This window comes from Carettochelys insculpta, chromosome 1, assembly GCF_033958435.1.
Source record: "Carettochelys insculpta isolate YL-2023 chromosome 1, ASM3395843v1, whole genome shotgun sequence".
Lineage (NCBI taxonomy): Eukaryota > Metazoa > Chordata > Testudines > Carettochelyidae > Carettochelys > Carettochelys insculpta.
In genome coordinates, this window is record NC_134137.1 from 137,357,085 (window position 1) to 137,380,856 (window position 23,772).

The following is a 23,772-nucleotide window of genomic DNA, read 5'->3' on the forward strand; positions in this document are numbered from 1 at the left end:
CCTTGGTGGATGGTGGGTGGTGGATGTGCAGGTGCGGTGCTGGTGGGAGTGGGGATGGGGGTGGCAGGGAGGATGGGTGACAGATGTGTGTGGGATGTGGGCATGCGTGTGGGTCAGAGGTGGCCATCGGCAAAAGCCTGCCTGAGGGCCTCCTGGATGCAGTGGCCATCCTGGTGGGCCTGGCGGATGGGGGCGGTGCTCGGCTGCTCATAGACAGAGCCATCCGGAGGGCCCCCCCAGGGACATAGGCATCTCCCCTTTCCCTCCACAATGTTGTGGAGGATGCAACAGGCACCCACCACCTGGGGCACGTTGGGGACCCCAACCTCCAGGCATGTGAGGAGGCACCTCCACCGCCCCTTTAGGCGCCCAAAGGCCCGCTCCACCACATTGCGGGCATGGTTGAGGCACACATTGAATGCCTCCTGGGTGGGGTCAAGGTGTCCCATGTAGGGCCTCATGAGCCATGGCTGCAGGGGATATGCCGCATCTGCCACCATGCAGAGCGGCATGGTGACGTCCTCAGCCACTGGGATCTCCCTCTGGGGGACAAATGTGCCAGCCCCCATGCGGCGGCAGAGGCCGGAGTTCTGGAAGACCTGGGCATCGTGGGTGCGGCCGGCCCAGCCCATGTAGAGGTTGGTGAACTGTCCCCTCGCGTCCACCAGCGCCTGGAGCACCACCAAATGGTAGCCCTTCCGGTTGATGTACTGGCTGGTGCTGTGTGGTGGGGCGCGGATGGGGATGTGCGTGCCATCCAAAGTGCCAATGCAGTTTGGGAAGCCCAGGTCCAGGAAGCTGGCAACCGTGTTGTCCACATCCCCCAGGTGGACAACCCTGTGGAGCAGCATCGTGTTCATGGCCCTGATGACCTGCACAGGGGGAAGGGGGACACATGCTCTAGTACAGGTGTGGCAGCCATTGCCCCTCACCTCAAGCCCATTCTGCCCCCCTCCCGTGCAGCTCCCGCCCCCCTCCCATCCAGCCCCTTGCAGGGGAGGGTTCTCCTTGCCCCAGCCCCCGCCCCACCTGGCCCCACCTTACCTTCTTAAGGACAGCCCCGACGGTGGCCTTGCCCACCCCGAACTGCTGTCCCACAGAGTGGTGGGAGTCCGGGGTGGCCAGCTTCCAGATGGCGATAGTGACCCGTTTCTCCAGGGTGAGGGCTGGCCGCATGCAGGTGTCCTGGTGCCGGAGTGTGGGGGCGAGCCAGTGGCAGATCTCGTTGAAGTTCTGCCTCGACATGCAGAAGTTCCACAGCCACCTTTCCTCACCCCACTCCCCTAGCACCACGCGCTCCCACCAGTCGGTGCTGCTGGGGTGGGTCCAGAGACATCGGGCACCCGGGAGGGTGCCCAGTCGTGGCCTGGGTGGGGGAAGCCCCACAGCCCCGGGGGGACCTTGCAGCCACCTGATGAGCTGGGGTGCAGCTGTGGCGAGGGAGCACAGCACTGCCAGCAGGGCATCCATAATGAGGGCGTCCACCTGCAGGAGCCATCGCTGGGCTTCCATGGGCACGAGCAGGCTCTGCCGGGCAGAAACAGGCTGGGCAGCACTCGGCTCATGCGGAGGGGAGGGAGGAGGGAGGGGCCCTTTAAAGGAAGCAGCTGGCTGTGGCCCCGGAAGGGCTTGTCGGCCATGGGACCCCGTCCGTGGCGTTTCCTGCCTCCCTTCTTTCGAAAGAGGGCTTGGAGCCGTGTGGACGCTCTCTTTTGAAAGACCAGGGTGGCACTTCGAAAGAGCAGATCAGAACGCCAGTTCTGAAAAACGGCGGGTGGGGGCTCTCTTTCGATGGCCGCTTTTTCGAAAGCCGAAGTACGATTTTTGCCCTTTCGAAAGGGCGCTTATGTGTAAACACAGCTAATGCTTTTTTTGCCTCAGTCTTCACGGGCAAAGACAGCTCCCACACTATGGTGCTAGATGATGCAGTATGGGAAGGTGGAGGGCAGCCATCTGTGGGGAAGGAATGAGTTATGAGCTATCTAGAAAAACTAGATGTACACAAATCTATGGATCTGAATTTAATGCACCCAAGGGTACTGAGGGAAGCCTTTGGCCATTATCTTTGAAGACTCTTGGAGATCCGGAGAGATCCCAGATGACTGGAAAAAGGCAAACGTAGTGCCCATCTTCCAAAAAAGGAAAGAAGGACAATCCAGGAACCTACAGACTGGTCAGCCTTACCTTAATCCATGGGAAAATAATGGAGGGGATCCTCAAGGAATCTATTTTGGAGCACTTGTAAGAGGGGAAAGTGATCAAAAGTAGCCAACATGGATTCACCAAGGACAAGCCATGCCTGACCAATCTGATCAACTTCTATGATGTGATAACAGGCTCTGTGGACATGGGGAAGTCAGGGAATGTGATATACCTGGACTTCAGCAAAGCTTTTGATACAGTCTCCCACAACATTTTTGCATGTAAGTTAACGAAGTATGGATTGGATCCACGGACTATAAAATGGATAGAAAGCTGGCTTGACGGTCGGGCCCAACAGGTAGTGGTCAACGGCTCAATATCTGGATGGTGGTTGGTTTCAAGTGGAGTGTCGCAAGGCTTGATTCTGGAGCCAGTGTTGTTCAACATGTTGGCTGTGGCCACACTAGACAGTGATTTTGAAATGGCTTGTCCCTATCCGTTATTTCGAAATAAGCCATTTTGAAATAAGTGGCACGGAAATGACTACACACGAAATGCGGATCGACAGTGCGATCTGCAACATTGAAATGACTCCCAGTCACTTCGAAATGGAGTCAAGTATCGGAGGCGTAGCTGTGTTAGTCTGGATCTGTAACAGCAACGAAGGGTCCTGTGGCACCTTATAGACTAACAGAAAAGTTTTGAGCATGAGCTTTCATGAGCACGGACTCACTTCATCAGATGCTGTCCAGCATCAGATGTCCAGCATCTGATGAAGTGAGTCTGTGCTCACAAAAGCTCATGCTCAAAACTTTTCTGTTAGTCTATAAGGTGCCACAGGACCCTTCGCTGCTGTTCGAAATGGAGCGGCTACACAGCCACAGCTTCATTTCGAAATAACAGGGCAGGAAATGGTGAGGGCAGGGTCAAATGGCTGACAAGCCCTTCCTGGAGCACGGGCGAGCCAACCCCTTAAAGGGCTCCTCCCAAACACATCCACTGTGCACATGCTGAGGACCCTGGCTGCTTGCAGCACACGACCTCCAGCACAGCACTCAGCAGAGCCTTGGTTAGCCACCACACCGCTGCCTGCCATGGACCCGCAGCACTTCACTGACGGGGACACCTTGGACATCGTGGCCAGTTTGATGGCCATCCTGACAGCATGTCATATGAGGCTACGTGCTGCCCGACACATGACCAACTTCCTGCAGGCTCCCCCCACGGTGCATCCAGAGCACCCCCTGTTCCAGCTCCGCCATTGCCTCTGGCGGTACCCCACCAGTGAGGAATGGTGGGATGACATCATCCTAGGAGAGTGGGACGATGACCAGTGGGTCCGCAACTTCCGGATCACTCGGGCCACCTTCATGGAGCTGTGCCATTGGTTGGCACCAGCACTTCATCACCAGGACACCCACATGCGGCCCACGCTCCCCCTGGAGAAACTAGTGGCCATAGCTCTGTGGAAGCTGGCCACCCTGGACAGCAACCACTCGGTTGGCCACCAGTTCGGGGTGGGGAAGGCCACCGTGAGGGTTGTCCTCCTTGAGGTAAGGCATCCAGGGCCACACACCCACGGTGGGTTCTTGGGGAGGGGGGTCCCAAGGTGTGGGGCCCTGGGGAGTGGGGTCCCTGGGAGGGGGGGTCCCCCGGAGGGGGTTCCCAGGGAGTGGGGTCCTGGGGAGTGGGGCCCCCATATGCTACCATACACTCATGGGCGCCTGTGCCCTCTACCCTACAGGTTGTTGCTGCCACCAACAGGATCCTCCTGCGCCGCCTGATCCGCCTTGGGGACGTGGACGCTGCCATGGCTGGCTTCCAACAGCTGGGATTCCCCAACTGCATCGGTGCATGAGACAGCACCCACATCGCCATCCAGGCCCCACCACACAGCCGGGCACGGTACATTAACTGCAAGGGCTACCGCTCTGTCGTCCTCCAGGCCCTCGTGGATGCCCGAGGACGTTTCACTGATGTCTGTGTGGGCTGGCCGGGCAGGGCCCATGATGCCCGCATCCTGCGGAACTCATGGCTCGGCCACAGAATGGCAGAGGGCTCCTACATCCCCCCACGGGAGCTGCCGGTGGGAGACATGACCATGCCCCCGTGCATCGTCGCCGATGCTGCCTTCCCACTCCAGGCCTGGCTAATGTGCGCCTACACGGGACACACTAATGAGAGCCAGGACCTCTTCAATGCCCGCCTCAACCACGCCAGAAACACCGTGGAGCGGGCATTTGGCCGTGTGAAGGCGAGTCTCAGGTGCCTCCTGATGCGCCTGGAGGTAGGCCTGCCCAGCGTGCCTGCGGTCGTGGGCGCTTGATGTGCACTGCACAACTTCATGGAGAGCAAGCAGGAGCTCTTTTTGGCACACTGGGCAGTGGAGGCTGTGCCGCACTATGAGCAGCCAGGTGCAGTCCCGTGTCACCAGGTGAACCGGGACGGGGTGCGTGTGCAGGAGGCCCTCTGGGAGACCTTTGCCCAGGGGTCCCCATGACCTGGCCCCACTCACTCTATGCAACCCCCTCTCCCGCCCCCCGGTTCTCACACCTGCCCCACCAGCACCGCCCTGGCCATCGCCACCCGAGACAGGACACATACACCATTAAATAAATTCAAATGCTATGTTTTGAACAGAAAGAACATGTGACTATTTATGGGGCAGGGGAACTATATGCATGGGGGATGGGGGTGGACTATACACATGGGGAAGTGGGGGGCCTCAATCCTCCATCAGAGTGGCTGGTTGGGAGCCAGGATGGCCCCTGGAGCCGCGACCGCCCCGGGTCTGGGGACCACGGTGGGGCCAGGATGGGGCAGGTGGAACAGGGAGGTAGGGCTGGACTGGCGTATCTAGGGGCTTGGACTCATGGGGAGGATGGTGGGGAGCCACAGACGGGCAGGACTCACCTGGCCACAGCCAGTGCGCCAGCTCCTGCCGCTTGGCTGGGGTCATGTTAGCTGGGGGCAGAGCTGCAAGGGCCAGGGGCCAGGGGGGCAGAAGGGGTGCAGGGTCGGGCTGGGGAACAGGGAGGAGCTGAGGAATGGGGAGGGGTGGGGAAGAGGGAGAGGTGGGGCAGGGGGGCAGGGAAGAGGAGGGGGCTGGGGCAGAGGGAGGTGGTGGGGAGGAGGAGGGTACCGGGGAGGAAGAGGGGGCTGGGGCAAAGGGGGGTGCTGTGGGAAAGGCCATCCATGGGGTGGGCGGCTGGGCCAGGCGGTTGGCGATGGCCTGGGTCAGGGTGTTGAGATACCTGGCCACCCGGTCCCAGGCCGCCCACTCCATGGAGAGCCTTTCCTGCAGCAAGTGGTTCTGCTCCCACCATACAGCCATGTGAGCTGCTGCCAGATCATCTGCCCAGCTGTGGCAGTGGCTCCTTCCACCACGGTGCCTGGTCCAGGGAGGTGTTGCCCCTTCACCCTCCTCTGCTGCTGTGGGGCTCCCAGGCACATCCAGGGGGCTGGGGTGGCTGGCAGATGCCGAGGCTGTGAAGACATAAGGTTAGAGAGTGGTGCCCCATCAGTCATGAGCCTGTGGGCCAGCAACCTTGTCCCCACCGCCATCCCACCCTGCTTGTGGTGAGGGGCTCTGGGGTGGCCTGTTTTCTGTGGGGTCCATCAATGTGGGGCCTTTAGAGCGGTTGCCCCAGCCCTCCCAGGCTTCTGACCCTCATGGCAGCCCATGGCCCCATGGGGGCCCCACCCGGCAGCAATGACAGCCATCCCTGGGTCCCTGGCCCGTGGCCATGTGCCCAGGCCTGAATTGGCTGCATCAGGGACCGCCCCCTCCCCTGCACGACCAGCGTACCCCATGCCTGGTCCTACCTGAGGGTTCCTCGGGTGGTTCAGGGGAGACCTGGGTGGAGGTAGCCTGGCTAGGGCCCTTGGAGGGCTCGGCCATGGACAGTGGTCCCTTGCTCCTGCTGTCGCTGTACCCGGCACTAGCAGGTACTTCAGGGTCTGCAGTGGTGGTGGTGGGGCATCGAGGGTCCTGGCTGGGGCTCCTCTCCCTGCCCCTCTGGCTCCCCCGTGCCCAGGGTCTCCTGGAGTGGTGCAGCCTCCCTGGGTCCCAGCAGCTGGTGGAGCTCCCTGAAGTAGGGTCAGGTGGCTGGCGCTGCCCCTGACTGTCTGGCCGAGTCCCTTACTCGGGCATAGCCCTGCCGCAGCTCCTTTACTTTGGAGCAGATCTGGTCGGGGTCCGGAGGGGGTGGCCCCTTGCGGCAAGGTTGCTGGCGAGGTGGGTGAAGGCATCCGTGTTTCTCTTCCGCCCCTCCATCTTGAGCAGGACGTCCTCCTCCCCACCAGACATCCAGCAGGTCCCGGACTTCAGCTTCCAGCCAGAGGGCCCCCCTCCTCTTTGGGGTCTGCCCAGAGCCCTGGAAGCCCTGCCGCCCGGACCCCTTGGCTCCACGAGGCTCCTGGGGGTTCTGGCTGTTGGCCATTGGTCTGGCCACAGTGGGGTGTTGCTTTCTGGGGGTGCTAAGGAGTGTCGTTTGGCCACCTCGTGCTCCTATGGCTGCCAGCACACTCTCAGCTTCCTGCACAGGGTTTCTGTGTCCCTGCAGCTTTAAGGCACCTCCAGCTGACAGCCATAGAGCTGTGGCTGCTGGTGGGAGGGGCTGGCTCTGTGGAGGACTTTTCATTTCGAAATGGCAGCCAGGGAGCAGCTACACACATTTAATTTCAAAGTTAACTTTGAAAGGAGGTGTTATTCCCAACACGGGAGTGGAATAACCATTTTGAAATGAACGCCTTTTAATTTCAAAATTAATTTTGAAATGAGCAATTGCTGTGTAGCTGCCCTACTGCTCATTTCGAAATTGCCCCTCATTTCAAAAATTATTTCGAAATGACTTGCAAGTGTGGCCACAGCCCTGTATTAATGGCCTGGATGAGGGACTGGATTGCACCCTCAGCAAGTTTCCATATGCCAAAAAGCTAGGGGGAGAGGTAGATATGTTGGAGGGTAGAGATAGGATCCAGAGTGACTTGGATAAATTAGAGGATTGGGCCAAAACCAATCTGATACAGTTCAACAAGGAGAAGTGTAGAGTCCTGCACTTGGGGCAGAAGAATCCCAAGCATTGTTACAGGCTGGGGACTGACTGGTTAAGCAGCAGTACAGAGGAAAGGGCCCTAGGGATTATGGTGGATGAAAGGCTGGATATGAGTAAAGTGTGCCCTTGTAGCCAAGAAGGCTAATGGCATGCTAGGGTGCATTAGGAGGAGCATTTCGAGCAGATCTAGAGAAGTGGTTGTTTCCCTCTGTTCAGCACTGGTGAGGTCACATGTGGAATACTGTGTCCAGTTTTGGATCCCCCAGTATAAAAAGGATGTGGATGTGCTGGAGCAGGTTCAGCGGATGCAACAAAAATGATTAAGGGTCTGGAGCACAAGACCTATGATGAGATGCTGAGGCATTTGGGCTTGTTTAGTTTACAGAAGAGAAGACTGTGGGGTGATTTAATAGCAGCCTTCTACTTCCTGAAGAGGTGCTCTAAAGATAAGGGTGAAAAAGTGTTTTCAGTGGTGTGAGTTAGCAGAACAAGAAGTAATGGTCTGAAGTTACAGAGGGAGAGGTGTAGGTAGGATATTAGGAAAAATTACTTGACTAGGAGGGCAGTGAAGCACTGAAATGTGTTGCCTAGAGAGATGGTGGATTCTTCATCCCTAGAGGTTTTTAAGTCACAGCTTGACAAGGTCCTGGCTGGGATGGCTTAGTTGAGGTTGATCCAGCTTGAAGCAGAGGGCTGGACTAGATGACCTCCTGAGGTCCCTTCCAGCCCTATGATTCTATGATTCTATGAAACAGAACATCTCAAGATGAGCCACTACTCTGTAAACACCTGTGAGCTGCTAAGAGACAAAGCCTATTACAGGAGAGCCCTGTGTACATGGGACACCAGACAGGGTGGAGTGGAGTCATTGAGGTGGTGGTTTGGGGCAGGGATCAGACTGACATACAGGACCCACTACGCCATAGTGTCCAATATGCTAGCCACTAGCCACATGTGGCTATTTAGCCAGTGGAGTGTGGCTTGCTGGCTTGAACAATAAATCTATTTTCAGAATAATGTGTCTAGCTCACGACAGCAGTAGCCACCATAGTGGCTACTGCTTCAGAACTGGTTGGGCAGTATGGCAGTGTAGTAACTGAAGAAGCTAGGCCTGTGTAGGGTATCAGCAGAGGCTGGTTAACCTTTAAGTGAGAGAGACTTCCGTGTAGACTTTTGTTTCAAATTTCTTTTTCTGTACATGTTTTGTTCCTACTAAAAAATAAAGAGCACTAAGATTGTAAGAAGGCTGTTGGGTCACTGCATTCCATGGGTCAGAGGACATCTGAAGGGAAGAACCACAGAAGCCGAACACAGTCGCAGTAGTCTGAACGCTGCTGGGTAGCCCTGTGGAGTCACAGGGCAATGTAGCACAGGGGGGAAAGCTAACATGGGGGAAACTGTGGAATTCCACTGTGTCTAACATGGGGAAAACAGTGGAATTCCACTCCAGGTGATGTAAAGGTACAAGGTGGTACACTCAAGAGACCACAAAGGGGACAGAGGGGCAGCTAGCCTTTCAATCATGACTGTGTGCATGGAGGAAACTATGGTATCCAAGCATTAAAGGTACAAAATATTATTAATAATAATCACCGTCATCATTGTGGTTGTCCATCCTAAGGAACATTATGTGTAATGGGGCAAAGTCATTTGGCCTAGCTTGGCAGTTGTGTCACTCACACTCACAGCCGTTAGTTTTTTCTCACTGGAGGTCAGATTATTCTAGCCTGATTCCCCAGTAAAGAGGCATATAAACGTGTTCCCCACCTCAGCTGTAATAGAAGGCTCTAAATTCAGCAAGAACTGTATTATTCCCCATCCCAGTGGACCATGATGCAACACATTTACTCAGGGCTAAATCATGTATCTAGTGCACAGCTAAGGTGCAAACAGAACTCTCAAAGTTCTTAGAATTGAGGTCTGCAACTATGTTACTACTACATTTGGTCTCTCCACTACCTCTCTTTTTAATTTAAGAAGTTCTGGATTTCCACAAACTTGCATTATGTATTAACCCCAGAACATTCTGAAAGACTCATGAGTCTCGAAAACTTTGGATCCAGGATGGCAAAAGTGGAATAGTATTTTAGATCACATCAAAATCCACTTTGAAATCAAATAAAATAAGAGGAATTTTCTGTCAGCATCAAGAAGCAGACAACAATCTGAAGAAGGATCATTTTAATTCACTGAAATAGCCAATGGCCAAAATGAAAGTGGTCATTAAATTTGCCCTCAAGAGCTGGTAAGACACCTCTTTTTTTTTTCTGATGGACTAACTGAGTTAAAAATAATCTTCCTGAGGAAAAAATTGATTATAACAGTTAGCAAGTTTGGAGTTGTCCAGTGAAAGGGTGAAATTCATCCAACAAAATCAGAACAAAATTATTCTAATGAAAAAAATCAAAATATTCTTTTTTCATGATGATTCATCAATAACCAAATTCAATTGACTTCATGTCCTAGGATATTTTAACATTTCTAATTGTGTGTTATATACGCATAGTTTATTGTGTGGTTTTATTCTGTGATCTATAAATAAATAAGTAAATTAATAAAATCCTGGATTAGTCTTCAGACCCACTACTCTGAAATATGTGCTTGCTCCACTTACCTCTATTATGGGTTACAAAGGCAAATAATACCAAATAAAACTTAAGACAGTACTTCATATTTTCAAATGTTACTAAATAATCCAGAGACAGAACAAGCTGTTTCTGAACACGACTGGGCTCACCTACACTTACCCTGCATTGGCTAGGGAAAGGTTAACTTCTCACTGTGGCCAGGAAGGATGCTCCTTGCTAGCTCCTGCTCAGGAACAAATGATGTCCTGGACTGTGGAAGCTAGAGACACTGAGTCCCCTCAAGTTGGTTGAAGCAGTTGGGGGTTGAATGAGTTGAAGAACCCAGAGACCTTGAAGATTCACAGATTGCTGACTGGAGTGAAATGGTAGGAAGTAGCTCAGGAGGAATAAGGGTGCTGCAGATGGGTTCACACAGGCTACACTTGCTACTGCTGCCCTCCCTGGTTGCTATACTCCCTCCCTGTGGCACCACCTCCAAGTGGGTGGTGTGACTTTGACTTCAATCACTGGACCAAAAAGCCCTCTCCATTGACTCCAGCTGACAGGCCACGCAGACCTGCCTGGAGAATGACTTTGTAGACTCTGGCTGCTAGACTCTTCTGCCCTGTAGAGTTAGGGTATCTTTATTGACTCTGGCCAGAGCCATCCTATCCATTGAATGGTTTGCGGCAGTCATCCCAGGCCCCATGCTTCATGGGAACTAAGGGTCTGGGTGAAGCAGGTGCTGATGGCAGAACGACTGGCCCTGTTCCACCTCACCAGTTCCCAGCATCAGTTGGAAGAAGAGGGACCAGGGGCTTTTGGGAAGGTGTAGAATAGGGGTGGGTCAAGGGTGCAGCAGGGGCAGGAAGTTAGGAGAAGGGGTGGAGTGAAACCAGGGATGGAGCAGGGGCAGAGCCTCAGGCAAAGGAAGGTCAGTGAGAAATGGCAAACTCATCCCAAGTCCCATACCTCCCTACGGATGGCCTTGACGCTGGCCATCAGATCTCACTACTTTGCAAAACCCGGGTTACAACTCTGGACCATAGCCCCTAGGCCTTACTGCCCAGCACAGAAGGGCCATCCCTGGATGTGAGTCACATAACCCTATTTCCCTGTGGAGTAAGGGCTTTGAACCTTAAAGCCCTGCATATCAGGGCATCTCTATGGACTCTTGCACTTAGGTCTCCCAGTTTTGAGACTGAGGGCAGCTAAAAGGTTGGGATTAACTCAGCCCACATTGGACAGAGTCTCCCCACTCCATTATTGTGGGAAACACCTGCAGTTAAAGCTCTTGAATATACTGCAATGCTCGGCTGTTCTAATTATTGTAAACATGCCACTTCATGGGACATTTTCCACTTCTTCTATTAACTAGTACTACTTTGTTACAATATCAGATGAGCACGAAGTTACCATAAGTATCAGAGAGGCAATGGTTCCTAGTGGATAAAGCATTGTATGGTGACTCAGAAAATCTAGGTTCTATTCCTGCCTCTGACACTGGCCTGCTGTATGACCTTGGGAAAGTCCCATAACTCAATTTTTCCATATGTCTAATGGAAATGCATGTTGAATCCCTATAGTCTGCCAAGTTAGCATTCTTCAGGTGTAATTTCTCCCTAGATGGGCTCTTTGAAGGCATTTAGGGAGAAATTACACCTGAAGAACAGCACAGAACACTGCGGGCCAGGACTGGTGGTTGTAAACAAACTTTATGAGACCACAGGAAACTTGGCCATACTCATGATAAGTGGACATCTGGTTAACTAAAATCATGCTGGATTATGGATGTTGCCTGATGAGAGAGTGCCAGACTACAAAGATTCAACCTTTAACAGTACTCACTTTCTGTATAAATCACTTTGATATTTACTGATGAAAAACCCTATATAAGAGCTAGATGATTATGATGATCCTTTCTGGCCTTAAAGTCTCTGAGGTATTATTACTACTATTATTAATATAGATACCAATGCCTATTAGTTATTTTTATTTCACCACCTATGGGCTACACATCTGTGACTGACAGACAGTTGAGAGAGAATAAAATATTACATAACATCCTAAACATCCAGGTAATCACTCCTGTAACCAACTCTTCATAAAACACGCTCTTACCTACCTATAAGTCCTGTGGTGTAACCCAGCTGCTGTAACACTTTGGCAAAAGTGGTTTCATTTATAGGGAGTCCTCCTGACCCAGCATTCCATTGCAGAGCTCGATATCCATTACTGGAAGCCATGCCTGCAGGACGTAACAGAGCATACCTAATCATCTTCTGCCTGCTTTTTCATTGCTTTCATTGCTCAGGCCCTACTCCTGCCAAAATTAAAACACAGCTATGTCTATCTTTTATTCGACCAACTTCTGTTGGTGAGTGAGAGAAAAGAACTCTGTGTTAGCCAGGAGTGAAAGCACTTACATTTCCTACAGGTACTGTCCTACCAAACCTGAGTCCCTGACAGCTCTTTAAAAAGCTCCTCGCTGGCTTTAGCCACAGCTCAGCCTGCTCTTGCCAGAGCTGCACACCAGGGCACACCCACTTCCTTTCACCTCTGGTTAGTTCGAAAGCTTGTTTCTCTTACCAATATATATACATTATCAGTGAAATACATTACCTCACCATGTCGTCTCTCTAACGTACCGAGAGCACCGCAGCTACAACAACACTGCACACAAGATTTGTTCAGGCACTGAACTTGGAACCCAGTGGAACTATGCTGCATGATGCATACCCACATAAGTCTTGCAGGATCGCGGCCATAAGAATGAAAGGTAACAGGTCAGATGGTTTATATACTCAAGCAGGTGTTTGTACCACTGCCATTATTGCAGAATCAAAGCATTTCACTAACCTGAGGTTACAACAGGACAATGCTTTACAATAAACATAGAACATCTGACACTGCCTTTTGCATCACAGAGGGTTAGGGCATTCATTTGGGAAAGGCAGGCCTGGATTCCATTCCCTGCTATGTCACAGACAGATCTGCCTCGTCTTGGGTAGTACCATGTGACTGAAGAATGACTAGCATCATATATATAAGATGTGGGGGGGAACCCCAGTAACCGTGCAATTGCAGAGCTGTTAGTCTCACTTCAGTATTAAACAAAGCCTTACAACAAATTGTGAAGGAAAGAATAATTAAATTCATGGAGGTAAACAGTATGTGGAATGTGATACAAGGTTTTACCACAGGATATCACGCTAACTTGATGTCGTTCTGTGAGAAAATATCTAACTTTTAGATGAAGGAAGTCCTGTAGATCTATTATACTTGGACTACAGTAGACCATTCGACATGGCACCATGTGCGAAATCAGTAGGCAAATTAGGGAAGGAGGGAAACATACCAGCTTTATGAGGTGGAAGAGGAACTGTCTAAAAGGGCGTCTGGTTATACTGAAAGGTGAATTTTTGGACCACTTCCTAAAGGATGGATTTTGTAACCTATCTTATTCAATATTTTTTTACTAATGACCATGGTACAGAAAAATAAGAGTGTGCTAATGTTGACCATTTGCTGATGATACATAGTTAAAAGGCATTGTTAATATGGACGAGGATTGAAATATCATACGGTGAGATCTGGATGACATGAGTTTTAGCAACATAAGACATAGAAGACTGGAGTGACAAAAACAGGATGAAATTATTGTCATATACTAAGGGTTTAACAATAATAATTTTTGCCACAAGTGGAGGTCTCTTCAGTTAGAAGCATTAGAGGAGAAGGGAGATTTGGATATGGAGTTGACCAGAGGATGACTATGAAAAAAGGCAAACATAACCCTAGGATGTGCCAGATGAGGCATTTCCAGTAAAAAATTGAAAAGTGTTAATGTAATTGTGCAAAATTGCATCTGGAATACCATGTGCTATTCTGGTCACTCAGATTCATGACAGATGAATTTACACTGGATCAGGTATAGAGAAGGGCTACTTGAACAATTAGAAGAATGAACAGCTTGTTCAACAAGAGGAAAATCTTGGCTTGTTAAGTTTCACAAAAAAAGTCAGAGAAGTAACATGATTGCTTTCAATACATACATAAGCTGCGTAAATACCAATGAAGATGAAGCACTATTTAAGCTAAAGGACAATGTTGGCCCAAGAACAGTTTAGGTATAAACTCACCATGAACAAAACAGGCTGCAAATCAGAAGGTTTCTAGCCATCAGAGTGGTGAGGTCCTTGAATAATACCTCAACTGTAGTTTTGGGGGCAAATAAATAGTTTCAAATATGCTTAACTCTCTCGAGTACATTTGTATGACAGAATTATTTGTGATGGTGGGTGACAGGGCTCAGCAGCCCTGGTAGTAACTTCTGCTTTCTGTCTTATGTTCCTAAAGCTCACTCTTTAGGATTTCAACAGGCCACCTGCAAGGATCAGGAAGGTATCCATGGACCATCAACGTATTCTGCATGGGGTTTTTTCATTGCTTTTTCTTTTTTTGTTTTTGAATATTCTTCCTTTGAAGCATCACAAATGGCCATGGCTGAACACGGGATATTGGGCAGGGTGGGCCAGGGTTCTGAGATACCACCAAGCATTCTCTCTCTCAGTTGTATGGCTGGCTTGCTCTTTCTCATAAGCTCAGGCTATGTCTGACTACAGGGATTTGTCCGCAGAAGTTTGTATCGGAAGATACCTTGCAACAAAATTTTTGTTGACAGGTTGCATCCAGACTACAGGGTGGATTGAAAGAGTGATCCACTCTGTTCGCAGAGAGCAGACAGACAGCCCAGCCGCTCTGTCAGCAAAACAGCCCCTGGAACTACAGCAGACAGGCATCCCGGAAGCCTTTTCTATCGACAGAAGGCCCCCTGGAACATCCAGAATGGTGTTTTGTTGACAGAGATCTGTCAACAGCAGCATTCTTCCTCATGGCGAGCAGGGTACGGCTGTCAATAAAAGTGCAGCCTTCTGTCAACTCACTGTCAACAGAAAATGCTTGGCAATCTGCGTGCTCCATTGTTTTTGTCGACAAAACCATCTCTCTATCAATAAATGCTGTGGTATAGACATAGCCTCAGGGTCTAACTGATCCCCATATCAGAGGCTGGGAAGATAGCCTTCCTGAGTCAGATTGGCAGCAACCTTGGGGTATTTTCACTTTCCCTGGCAGCATGTGGGTGAAGGCTACTTGCCAAGATTATCAAGGTATATATTATTTAATCTTTTCCATACTCCTGTAGGGACCTCAGGCTTCGAGGCATGTCAGTCCCTCTTATTCTCCACCTGTGACATGCAACAGTCTCCTCTGGGCTCTTACACTTTGGTCTAATTTCAGCTGTTGGGCTTACTGTTCAGGCCTGTGATACACAAAAACTCAGACTAGGTCATGCCTTCTTGTTTTCCCTCAGTTCTCTCTTTGTAAAGTGCAGGTGACTATATTTTCCTATCTAACAGGAGTATTTTGAGGATAAATATATTGAAGGGTGCAAGGCACTCAGTTAATGCCTTGATGTAATCATGCCAGAGAGATCTTCTGCCCAAGAGTCTCAAAATGAGTCACCAACACCAATTAAGTCTCATGACATCCTCCTGAGGCAGATAAATATTAACCTCATTCTGCAGGAAGAAATGAAACCCAGACTCTAGGCTGTAAGCATGACAGTGGACTTTTATCTCCTCCATCTCTTTGGCTTACCTATCTTAGGCGAACTAAGTCTAAGGTCAGATACGCACACCACATAGTTTATAACAGACACAAAATACACTCAGAAATATTTTGTGAAAATGTTCACATTTATATCAGCTTAAGACATACTTCTATAATTCTGTCATTAGACGGTATTCAACTCATATGTGATTAAGACCCAGTCACTCAAAAGAGAAGTCATGTTCTTCTTCAAGGGAGTGCCAGGATTATAAAGAACAATTAATTGTCAACTGGGACAGAGAACATGCTAAGAGGATTGTCTGTGACCACACCCCACCACATCAACAATAACTTGAAAATCTAAGTTAACATTTTGTTCTTTTTATAGTATGAAAGCACAATTAAATTCTATACAATAGCTGATATTCCCATCTGATAACAGTCCTTTGCTCTCTTGCAATGTTAACTTAAAATAATTTCTCTATTTTTGTATAATTTTGTGATCTTCCCCTCTATACAAATATTATAGTACATCACTAACTCTTTGTAATAGAAACAGAGAGGTAACCATGTTAAGTCTGTATTCTAACAAAACAAAAGAGCAGTCATGTAGCGCTCTAAAGATTAAAAATATTCACCTAATACATCTTGTTAGCCTGTAAAGTGCTACATGACTGCTGGTTTGTTTTTCTCTGAAATAGAGCTGAAATAATGGAAAGGGTTTTAAAAACTGTCACATCTTGTTCATTGGTCATTGGAATCCACTGTATTCCTTCGGGCCATAGTTTTCAACCTTAGCAGAACCCTAGAAAGTGGACACAAAGTTCTCTGTAATAGCTAGAGATGTGAAAAATCTCAGTTTACACTGGCATCTTTTCACCCCTAGCTATGACACTTTAATTATTTTCACTTTTCTCACGTAGCTGGGCTGAAGCTTTGTAAAATGATGTTCCCTTCGTAAGTGTTTGCAATTAAAAGTTCATTGCTTATCAAAAGTTACTACTGGAATCTGAGATACCAGCAGTAATATTTTCTTGTTCTTAGGATAAAAAACAATGGCAGAATCTTTCATTCCATTCTGTGGTGACTGTGGTAGCTATTGACTTGTTACTAAGAACGACCAGAGCTCAGCTTTTCATGTACAGCTGACTCGATGACATCCTGAGTCCCTTCCGGCCTTTGGATTCTATGATTCTGTACAGTACTGCAACTCTACAAATGTGCCCAACCTGATCGGATGGGGTATCTGCCAGTCAGGAAAGCTGCTCTGCTTGGGGTACAAAGTGGAGCTGCAGCAATGTGCTGAGTGAGTTTCACCCCTTCCTTTGCCAGATGGTCAATATTTGGCGTCCTACAAAGAGCAAACATAAGAGGAGTATGTTAATACAAGTAGAGAGCAAAAACAGAAGGATACGTACATGAAGAGACACAACATAAATCCAAACTAACTCAACTTCCAAATGGCTTCCCTGGCAGTGTTGTTCTTTTCTCCTTTGTGGTAATGCCACTGAATTGAATGCATTACGACAGGTATAAATCTGACCACTGGTTTAGTTTGTTAAGCAACAGCTACACTGTAGCCGTAACTGAGAATAATTTACACAATGTGTGCAATGCAAACTGCATAGGTTATTTCAAGGTAATTTAATGTAATCTACTTTGTAATCTGCTGTTAAAGTCTCTTCGCTGTAGGACGCATATTCTCAGGTCTGTTAAAGGAACATGTGTGAACTGTAATTCTTGTTCAAGTTCGATACATCAACACTCAGACTCAATACAGATAGCGATTGTCTCACGCATGACAAGGACTTTTTTCCCTTCCTTTGGTATTCATAATGAGCTCAGGCAAGACACTTGTTTCTCTCCCCTTCACCTCCCTCCAACCTTCAGTTCCATGTATCTGATGTGTCAGTTTTCATTTCATTTTTTCGGACCTCTGTGCTATATAACTGTCAGACTGTATTGGAAATGCTATTGATCTGAAGAAGTGGGTCTGTCCCGTAAAAGCTCATCACCTAATAAATTATTCTGTTAGTCTTTAAAGTGCTGCATGGCTGCTGGTTTGTTTTGTTAGAATATAGACTAACATGACTACTTCTGTTACCATACGCATCAAGTTAAATACATTCCTGAGTGTTTGAAAGACTGGGGTACTGACTGTAAAGTCATTGGGGCTAGAGCCTTTTTTATTTTGTCAGTCAATCATGTAGTCTACTTGGAAAAAAATTAAACATGCATATGTAGTAATGAGAGAACCTTTTACCGTATGGTATTGTTACCATAGCAACCTATGTCTCCAATGCCAAGATCATCTGCCATTATCAGCAATATATTGGGTTTTGAGTCCACCACTGCACTCATTCCACCGGTATTTGGAAATATGCATAGTGCCAGCAGAGTGGCTAGGTAGCTCCTGAAATACAGTAAACCAAGTTGTTACCTGGATGAACCATGGCACCGTTCACAATGGAAATGCTAGTGTGTTTCAAGGGTTGAATTAAATTTAGATCATAATGCAGGCCCGACCTCCTTGTCCAAAGAGAGCGCCACTGCCAGTGGATCCACTGCATGAGAAAGCCGGGGGACGAAACACGGTGGTGGGTGTAGAGCTCAGCTCCACAGGGCTCACTGTGAACAAGAGGCAGCCTGGCACACTCCATTGTGTACCCGCCTATCTACTCCTTTCTTCCACCTACCAGAATCCCTGCCCCAGGTAGGTTATTTTAGTCATTGGGCTGCCTTTGTGGAACAGCTCTCAAAAGGTCTCCCAACAGGGGCATGCATGGGCCCATGCATCTGTTTACTTGGCTTTCATGTTAGCCATAGGATTGTAATCCAAGGGTAGCGCTTCCACAAGTGACTTAAGCAATTAAATCCCATTTTTTCCAGACTTTTTGTTACCCTAAGTATGTCTGTCTCACACAGGGTCAGCTTACGAAGAGCTACAATGTTCTCAGTTAAAGATTACATTCTTTGGGCCTGGCAGAGGAAGCAATAAATTTGATTGAGTAAGGAGTAGCAGTCTCATAATACTTTCCAAGAACAGTATCAATCCACTTCTGAGCCTTTAGTTTTTAAAGGATTGCTGACAAATTGTTTACCCCAAAACCAAGATATAGAGAAAGAATAGCTGTTACCACACAAAACAAGCTGGAAATGAAAACCTAGTTAGAAACAACTGAATAGTATAAAAGATTCATCTGCTTTGTACTGTAAATAAAGAATATGCCACTGCAGACACCAAATTAACTGACAAAGTTCTTGTCCTTATGCAATCATCTATGAATAATTTGTAGCTCAGCTTTGTATTGTCATGTGAGGATCTTCTGCCTGGATACCACTTTGAGAATTCCATTTACTCATGTTACTTCTTCTTGGAAAGGAAAGCTGCTGATCATGGTGTAGTTAAGGACAGCTTTTAAAAGTTATACTATACCAAGTTATAGGTAATGGAGGGCAGTACAATTTACCAGAAAAAAAATAACAGCTCCTAGGATAACAGATTAATTTATGGAGGCTTTTTTTTTAAAAAAAAAAAATACACAGGAAGAACGCTACCTTCTAGCATATTACTAAAATCAAGGGAAGGCAAGTGCTTTTTTTGTTTAAAAAAAAAAAAAAAGGAACTGATACACAGCTGGTTCCCTGACTCCTCCCACACCAGGGTCATCCAGTGGGGCTGCACACCCCAGCTGGCTCCCAGCTGTGGGGCTGGCAAGCCACAACCACCTGGCCAGGGATCCTGGCTGAGGCTGCCAAGGTGCTGGTACAGAGTACCGGTCTGTACCAACCCAAAAGAAGCACTGGGGAAAGCCATTAACTACTGCTTATTACAAAGCATTAAATGTTGATCAGTGACACTAGAACGATCAACCTAATGTAAATTCCTGCAAAGGTGATTGAATTTTGCTGTCGAATGTCCATTGCACCTACAGTTTCAAATGGATGCCCTAAGGTGCTGGGCTAATAGCTTGAGATGATGGCCTGTCTGTAGTATTTTCAGAAATAAGGAACAAAGGCATTTTGAGATCTTATTACTTATTGTTGAGTAGGTTGGGGAAAAAAGGAAATGTGGAAGTGGAATGTACCATAATTTTATTGTTCATTCGCCCACAGCATGCATAACCACTCATGTTTCTTAAAGAACTTATGTGAGATCAAAATATTACCATATCCTCTTTTAGAAAAAAACCCAAGCTGTCCCTTCTAGTTAGTTCCAAGCAGAACGAAGCATGGTTCACAGAGTGACATCTTGCACTGTTTGTCTCATCACAAGTAAGTAAATGAATGATCAGTATAGGAATCTGTACAAAAGGTTGCAAGAATGGACTGCACAAGCGTAAGGAAAAGAGGCCGGAGAGAAACAATACTTTAATATAATAGAGTTTTATGGGAAAAGTCATAACACATACAGAATTTCAAGGCAAGCATAGCTGCAAGATTGATCTGGCTCTGCATTGCTTGGTAAGTTGGGTCAGTTTAAAGCAGATGCATTTTAATGGAACCAAATACAGGCCCACATGCAAACCTCCCACCCAGGGGATTGCCCCACCCCTTCCCCAATCCACCCCCATCCTGATCCCTGGCCCTCTCCCCACCCAGCCTGGCTGGGGATTACCAGAAGTGGGGCTCAGCAGGCCAGGAAGCGAAGGTGGAGCACCGCATGGTGAGGGCTGGGGGAGGAGGGGATGAGGGGAGGCGATCCCCTGTGGCTGCTGCTGCTGCTGCCCACCACCCAACCCCTGCCCCAGGTAATCCTCTCCATCCCAGGCCGAGCCATGGAGGATCTTCAGGATGGGGTGGAGGGGTCCTTGGGATGAGCGTGGAGTAGGGATTCTACAGGCACAGTGGGGTGAAGAGGCTGTTTGTGGGCTGCAGGGGCAAACCGGTGGTGGCTGGAAGGAAAGCAGGGAGAGTGGGGGACAGAGCCAGGTGGAGGTGGGGCAGGGCCAGCTGGAGAGCTGAAGGTGGATGGATAAGAGCAGGTCCCGGTGTGTGGGGGCACAGTCCATATTTACAAAACAGCCTCCCTCCCCCCAAAAAAATTCCTGCATACAGGCCTGAAATACATACCAAAGTTACGTATCTGGGAACAAAGGCTACGGCCACACGGTGAAGTTATTCCAAAATAATAGTCGTTATTTCAGAATAACTTTGTGAAGATCTACACTACACACATGCTATTTCCAAATAAATTTGAAATAGTGGGTGCATTATTTTGAATTTTGTAAACTTCACCGCAGGAGGAATAATGTCTATTTTGAAATAGGCGCTGTTGAGACACGGAATAGTATTATTTCGAAATATGCCATAATGAGCTCCAATGGCACTATTTCAAAACAGGCGCTCCATGTTCGGTCATGCTATTTGGAAATGGCTGGCTGCTATTTCAAAATGCATTCTTGCATGTAGCTGTGTTATTTCAAAACAAGCTATTTCAGAATGGATTTTTTCGCAATAACACTGCTGTATAGACGCAGACAAAGAAGGGAGGCCTGGGGATTGTGTCCTGGAAAGCAGTGTCTCTGAAAAGGATTTAGGGGTCACAGTGGACAAGCAACTGAAGCGTGACCAAAAAGGGCTAGAGCTACACGTGGATATACAAAAAGGAGAACAGTGAGCAGGAGTATGGATACAGAACTAATGAGACAGTGTATTAAAATACTGCATGCAGTTCTGGTGTCCACTCTGTAAAAATGAAACTGAAAAACCAGAGCAGGCACAGAAAATATTAGTGATTTTCAAGGGCTGTAGAAAAAGCCTGACAGTGAAAGTCTTAGAGCTCAAGCTGTTTAGTTTATCACAAAAAAAAAAAAAGACTGAGAAGTGATTTGACTAGTATCTGTAGGTGCTAAATGGCTAAATCTGGTGGTGAATGGAACAGGAACCAATGGCAGGTTGCTGACACCTGATAAATTCAAATCTGAAATAAGGAGCATATTTTTTACAATGAGGCTGATTAACCATTGGAACAAACTACCAAGCCAAGCGGTCATTAAGACAACGTCCCTCTGGCAGATATACTTTATCATTACATAAACTGTATTTTACATGAGCACAAACCTCGATACACCAATAACTGGGTGAAATGTAACAGCCTGTGATTCACATGAGTGCACTAGTTTCTCCCACGTGGCACCTGTGGTTCCAGCTGGGAGTCACATGATTCCTTTGGCACTGGCACCGCTCCTGCTGCCCTGGTGTGGCCTCAGGGCTCAGCATGGTGCCTGGAATCCCAGTGGCCCTAGTTTCAATGGCAGCTCCAGTAGCGGCGATGCCTGTGAGTTGGGTGGAATATTTGACGGTTGGGGAGGGGTGGGCTGGGGGAGCCTGGCTCTGAGGGGTGGGCGGGAGGAAGGCATTTATTTAGAGTCAGGGGAGGGGGGCGGGTCTGTTGCAAAGGTGCAAGGACGACAACCACAAGTGTGGCGATCCTTGATTTATTATTGGACTGCGCTAGATTAGTGTCTTCTGACCTTAAATTTTATCAATTTATAAACTCGTAGATTTTCCTTTCAATGGGACAGAGAGAAGGGAAGAAAATCAGAGACAGAGACAAACGTAACAAATGAGACGTTGTAAAAGGAAAATAAGGCAGGTAAGAGCAAACTAACCAGAGAAGTACTGAAGATCACATGAAATATATGTTGTGTACAGAAGCAGAAATATACGTAGTGTACAGATGCACAGCAGAGCTAAGGTGGCTCCCTGCCTGTTCTACCGCCCTCCACGCTACTCTTGGAAGCAGAGGCCATGTTTCTGTGGCCCTGGGGTGTGTGTGTGTCTCCACACATTGCCCCATCCCGAGCTCTGACTCTGCAGCTCCCATTGGCTGGGGACTGTGACCAATGGAAGCGTGGGGGCAACACCGGCAGGCCTTGATGTGAGGAGACCCCCTGATCTGCCTCTCCTGCTGACTAGCAGCTGCTGCCAAAAGGGTGTGCCAATCACTTTGGGAGCCATGCCACATGAAGTAAGCACTACCCCCCCATCCCCGATCCCATCCCTCAGCCCAACCCTCTACCCCAGCCCAGACCCTGCATCCAGCACCCAAACTGCTTCCCAAGCCTCCTACACCCCACCTGCACCCCAAGCCCCTACCAATCAAGGGGCCTCACTTTGTTTCCATTTTTTCCCTGCTATAATATAGGAGAAGGATGAGAGAAAATAAAAAAAAAGAAAGAATGACAAATGCAGGGGAGAGTGTCAGAGGGAGAGATCAGAGAGAATATTTTCTTGGCTTGGTTGAGGGGTGAGATAGAGGGACACCAGGCCCCAGGGACTCCAAATCCACCACTGATGGGAGGTACACTCGAACAAATGCACACGAACTCCACCGAGGCTGAAATTGAAAGCAAACTTTGCCCCGTGTTGTCTGCGCTTGCCTCTGTCCAGCAAATCCCAGACTGCAAAGAGCAGCATCTGAAGGGACCCAAGGAACGAGAAGAACTAGGGATACATTACTGTTTTCTTTTCACAACTCTGCTCACCTGTTTTCTCCATTGTTTATGACTGTGCGCCAGCCCCTCCTGTAGGCAGCAGTTTTGAATAAGCAACAAGTTGGAGAAAAAGGGAGGTAGGAGCTAGCAAAGACGTGATCTGACTTGCAAGGAATGCAAAAAACAACCATTTGCTGCCTTGCATTTGCTATTTTGAAACAGCCTCTAAATAAGATTATGCATCGAAAAAGAGCTTGGCTCACCAGCACCTGGGCATCTGTACAGGGAACACAAGGCATACGGAGGATCTGGACCTACACACCTGCACAAAGCAAAGGTCTCCGAATACGACCCTTCCTTCTTGTGACAAGTGGCAGAACACTGCAGGCCGACCCCCATCTGTGACCTAGCTCCCTGCACCGCAAAGCCGGAAGCAGGAACTCTGAGCAGGGAACAGCTCAGGCCAATATTAACAATGGCAGGGAGTGAAGTTTGCCTTTAAAAAAAAAAAACACTTGTACTTCTCTAAGGGAGAGAGGAGAAATTCGTCTCTGGAGAAAAAAGCGTAGAGCACGTTTTTAAAAGCAGAAACTATTTAGCTTTTTTTACTCTTCATAAGAATGAGTGAAGTCACTTCTGTGCTCTCTCCCATGACTGCCACTCTCATTTCACAACTGCATGGTCCTTAAAGGGTCAGATTTTCAAAAGCAAAATTCCCGCACACCTCAAACACTGTTGGATATTAAGCCCTTTGGAAAATCTGCCCCAAAGTTTTTCATCCTGTGTGACACCAGGCGTGGCTGCAAAGATCATTACTGCAGCACACCCTGAATAGGTATTGTTTAAAGCAAATATGGGCAGAGTAGGCAGGGTGACCATATTTCCCTATGATGAATATGGGACACATGGTAAATTTGCTCAACTTCAGGTAAGTTCAATGTCAATCAATCAGAA

The 23,772-nt window shown here is 48.3% G+C and overlaps 1 protein-coding gene across 4 annotated transcripts in view; it reads right to left on the reverse strand.

Annotated features, from left to right (window-relative positions):
• Window positions 1–23,239, reverse strand: part of LOC142006833 (arylsulfatase D-like) — a 59,639-nt gene extending 36,400 nt beyond the window's left edge. The window contains exons 1-4 of one of the 4 annotated variants that reach the window (XM_074983322.1): window positions 23,141–23,237; window positions 17,643–17,792; window positions 16,609–16,730; window positions 11,892–12,014 (exon numbers count right to left, since the gene is read on the reverse strand). In XM_074983322.1, coding sequence (XP_074839423.1) covers window positions 11,892–12,014; window positions 16,609–16,730; window positions 17,643–17,792; window positions 23,141–23,217 — 472 coding nt within the window. In that variant the 5' untranslated portion in view covers window positions 23,218–23,237. Of the gene's footprint in view, window positions 1–11,891; window positions 12,015–16,608; window positions 16,731–17,642; window positions 17,793–23,081 lie in introns of all 4 variants that reach the window. The other 3 variants (XM_074983323.1, XM_074983324.1, XM_074983325.1) reach the window with 3 other exon arrangements.
• Window positions 23,240–23,772: the final 533 nt, after the last annotated feature.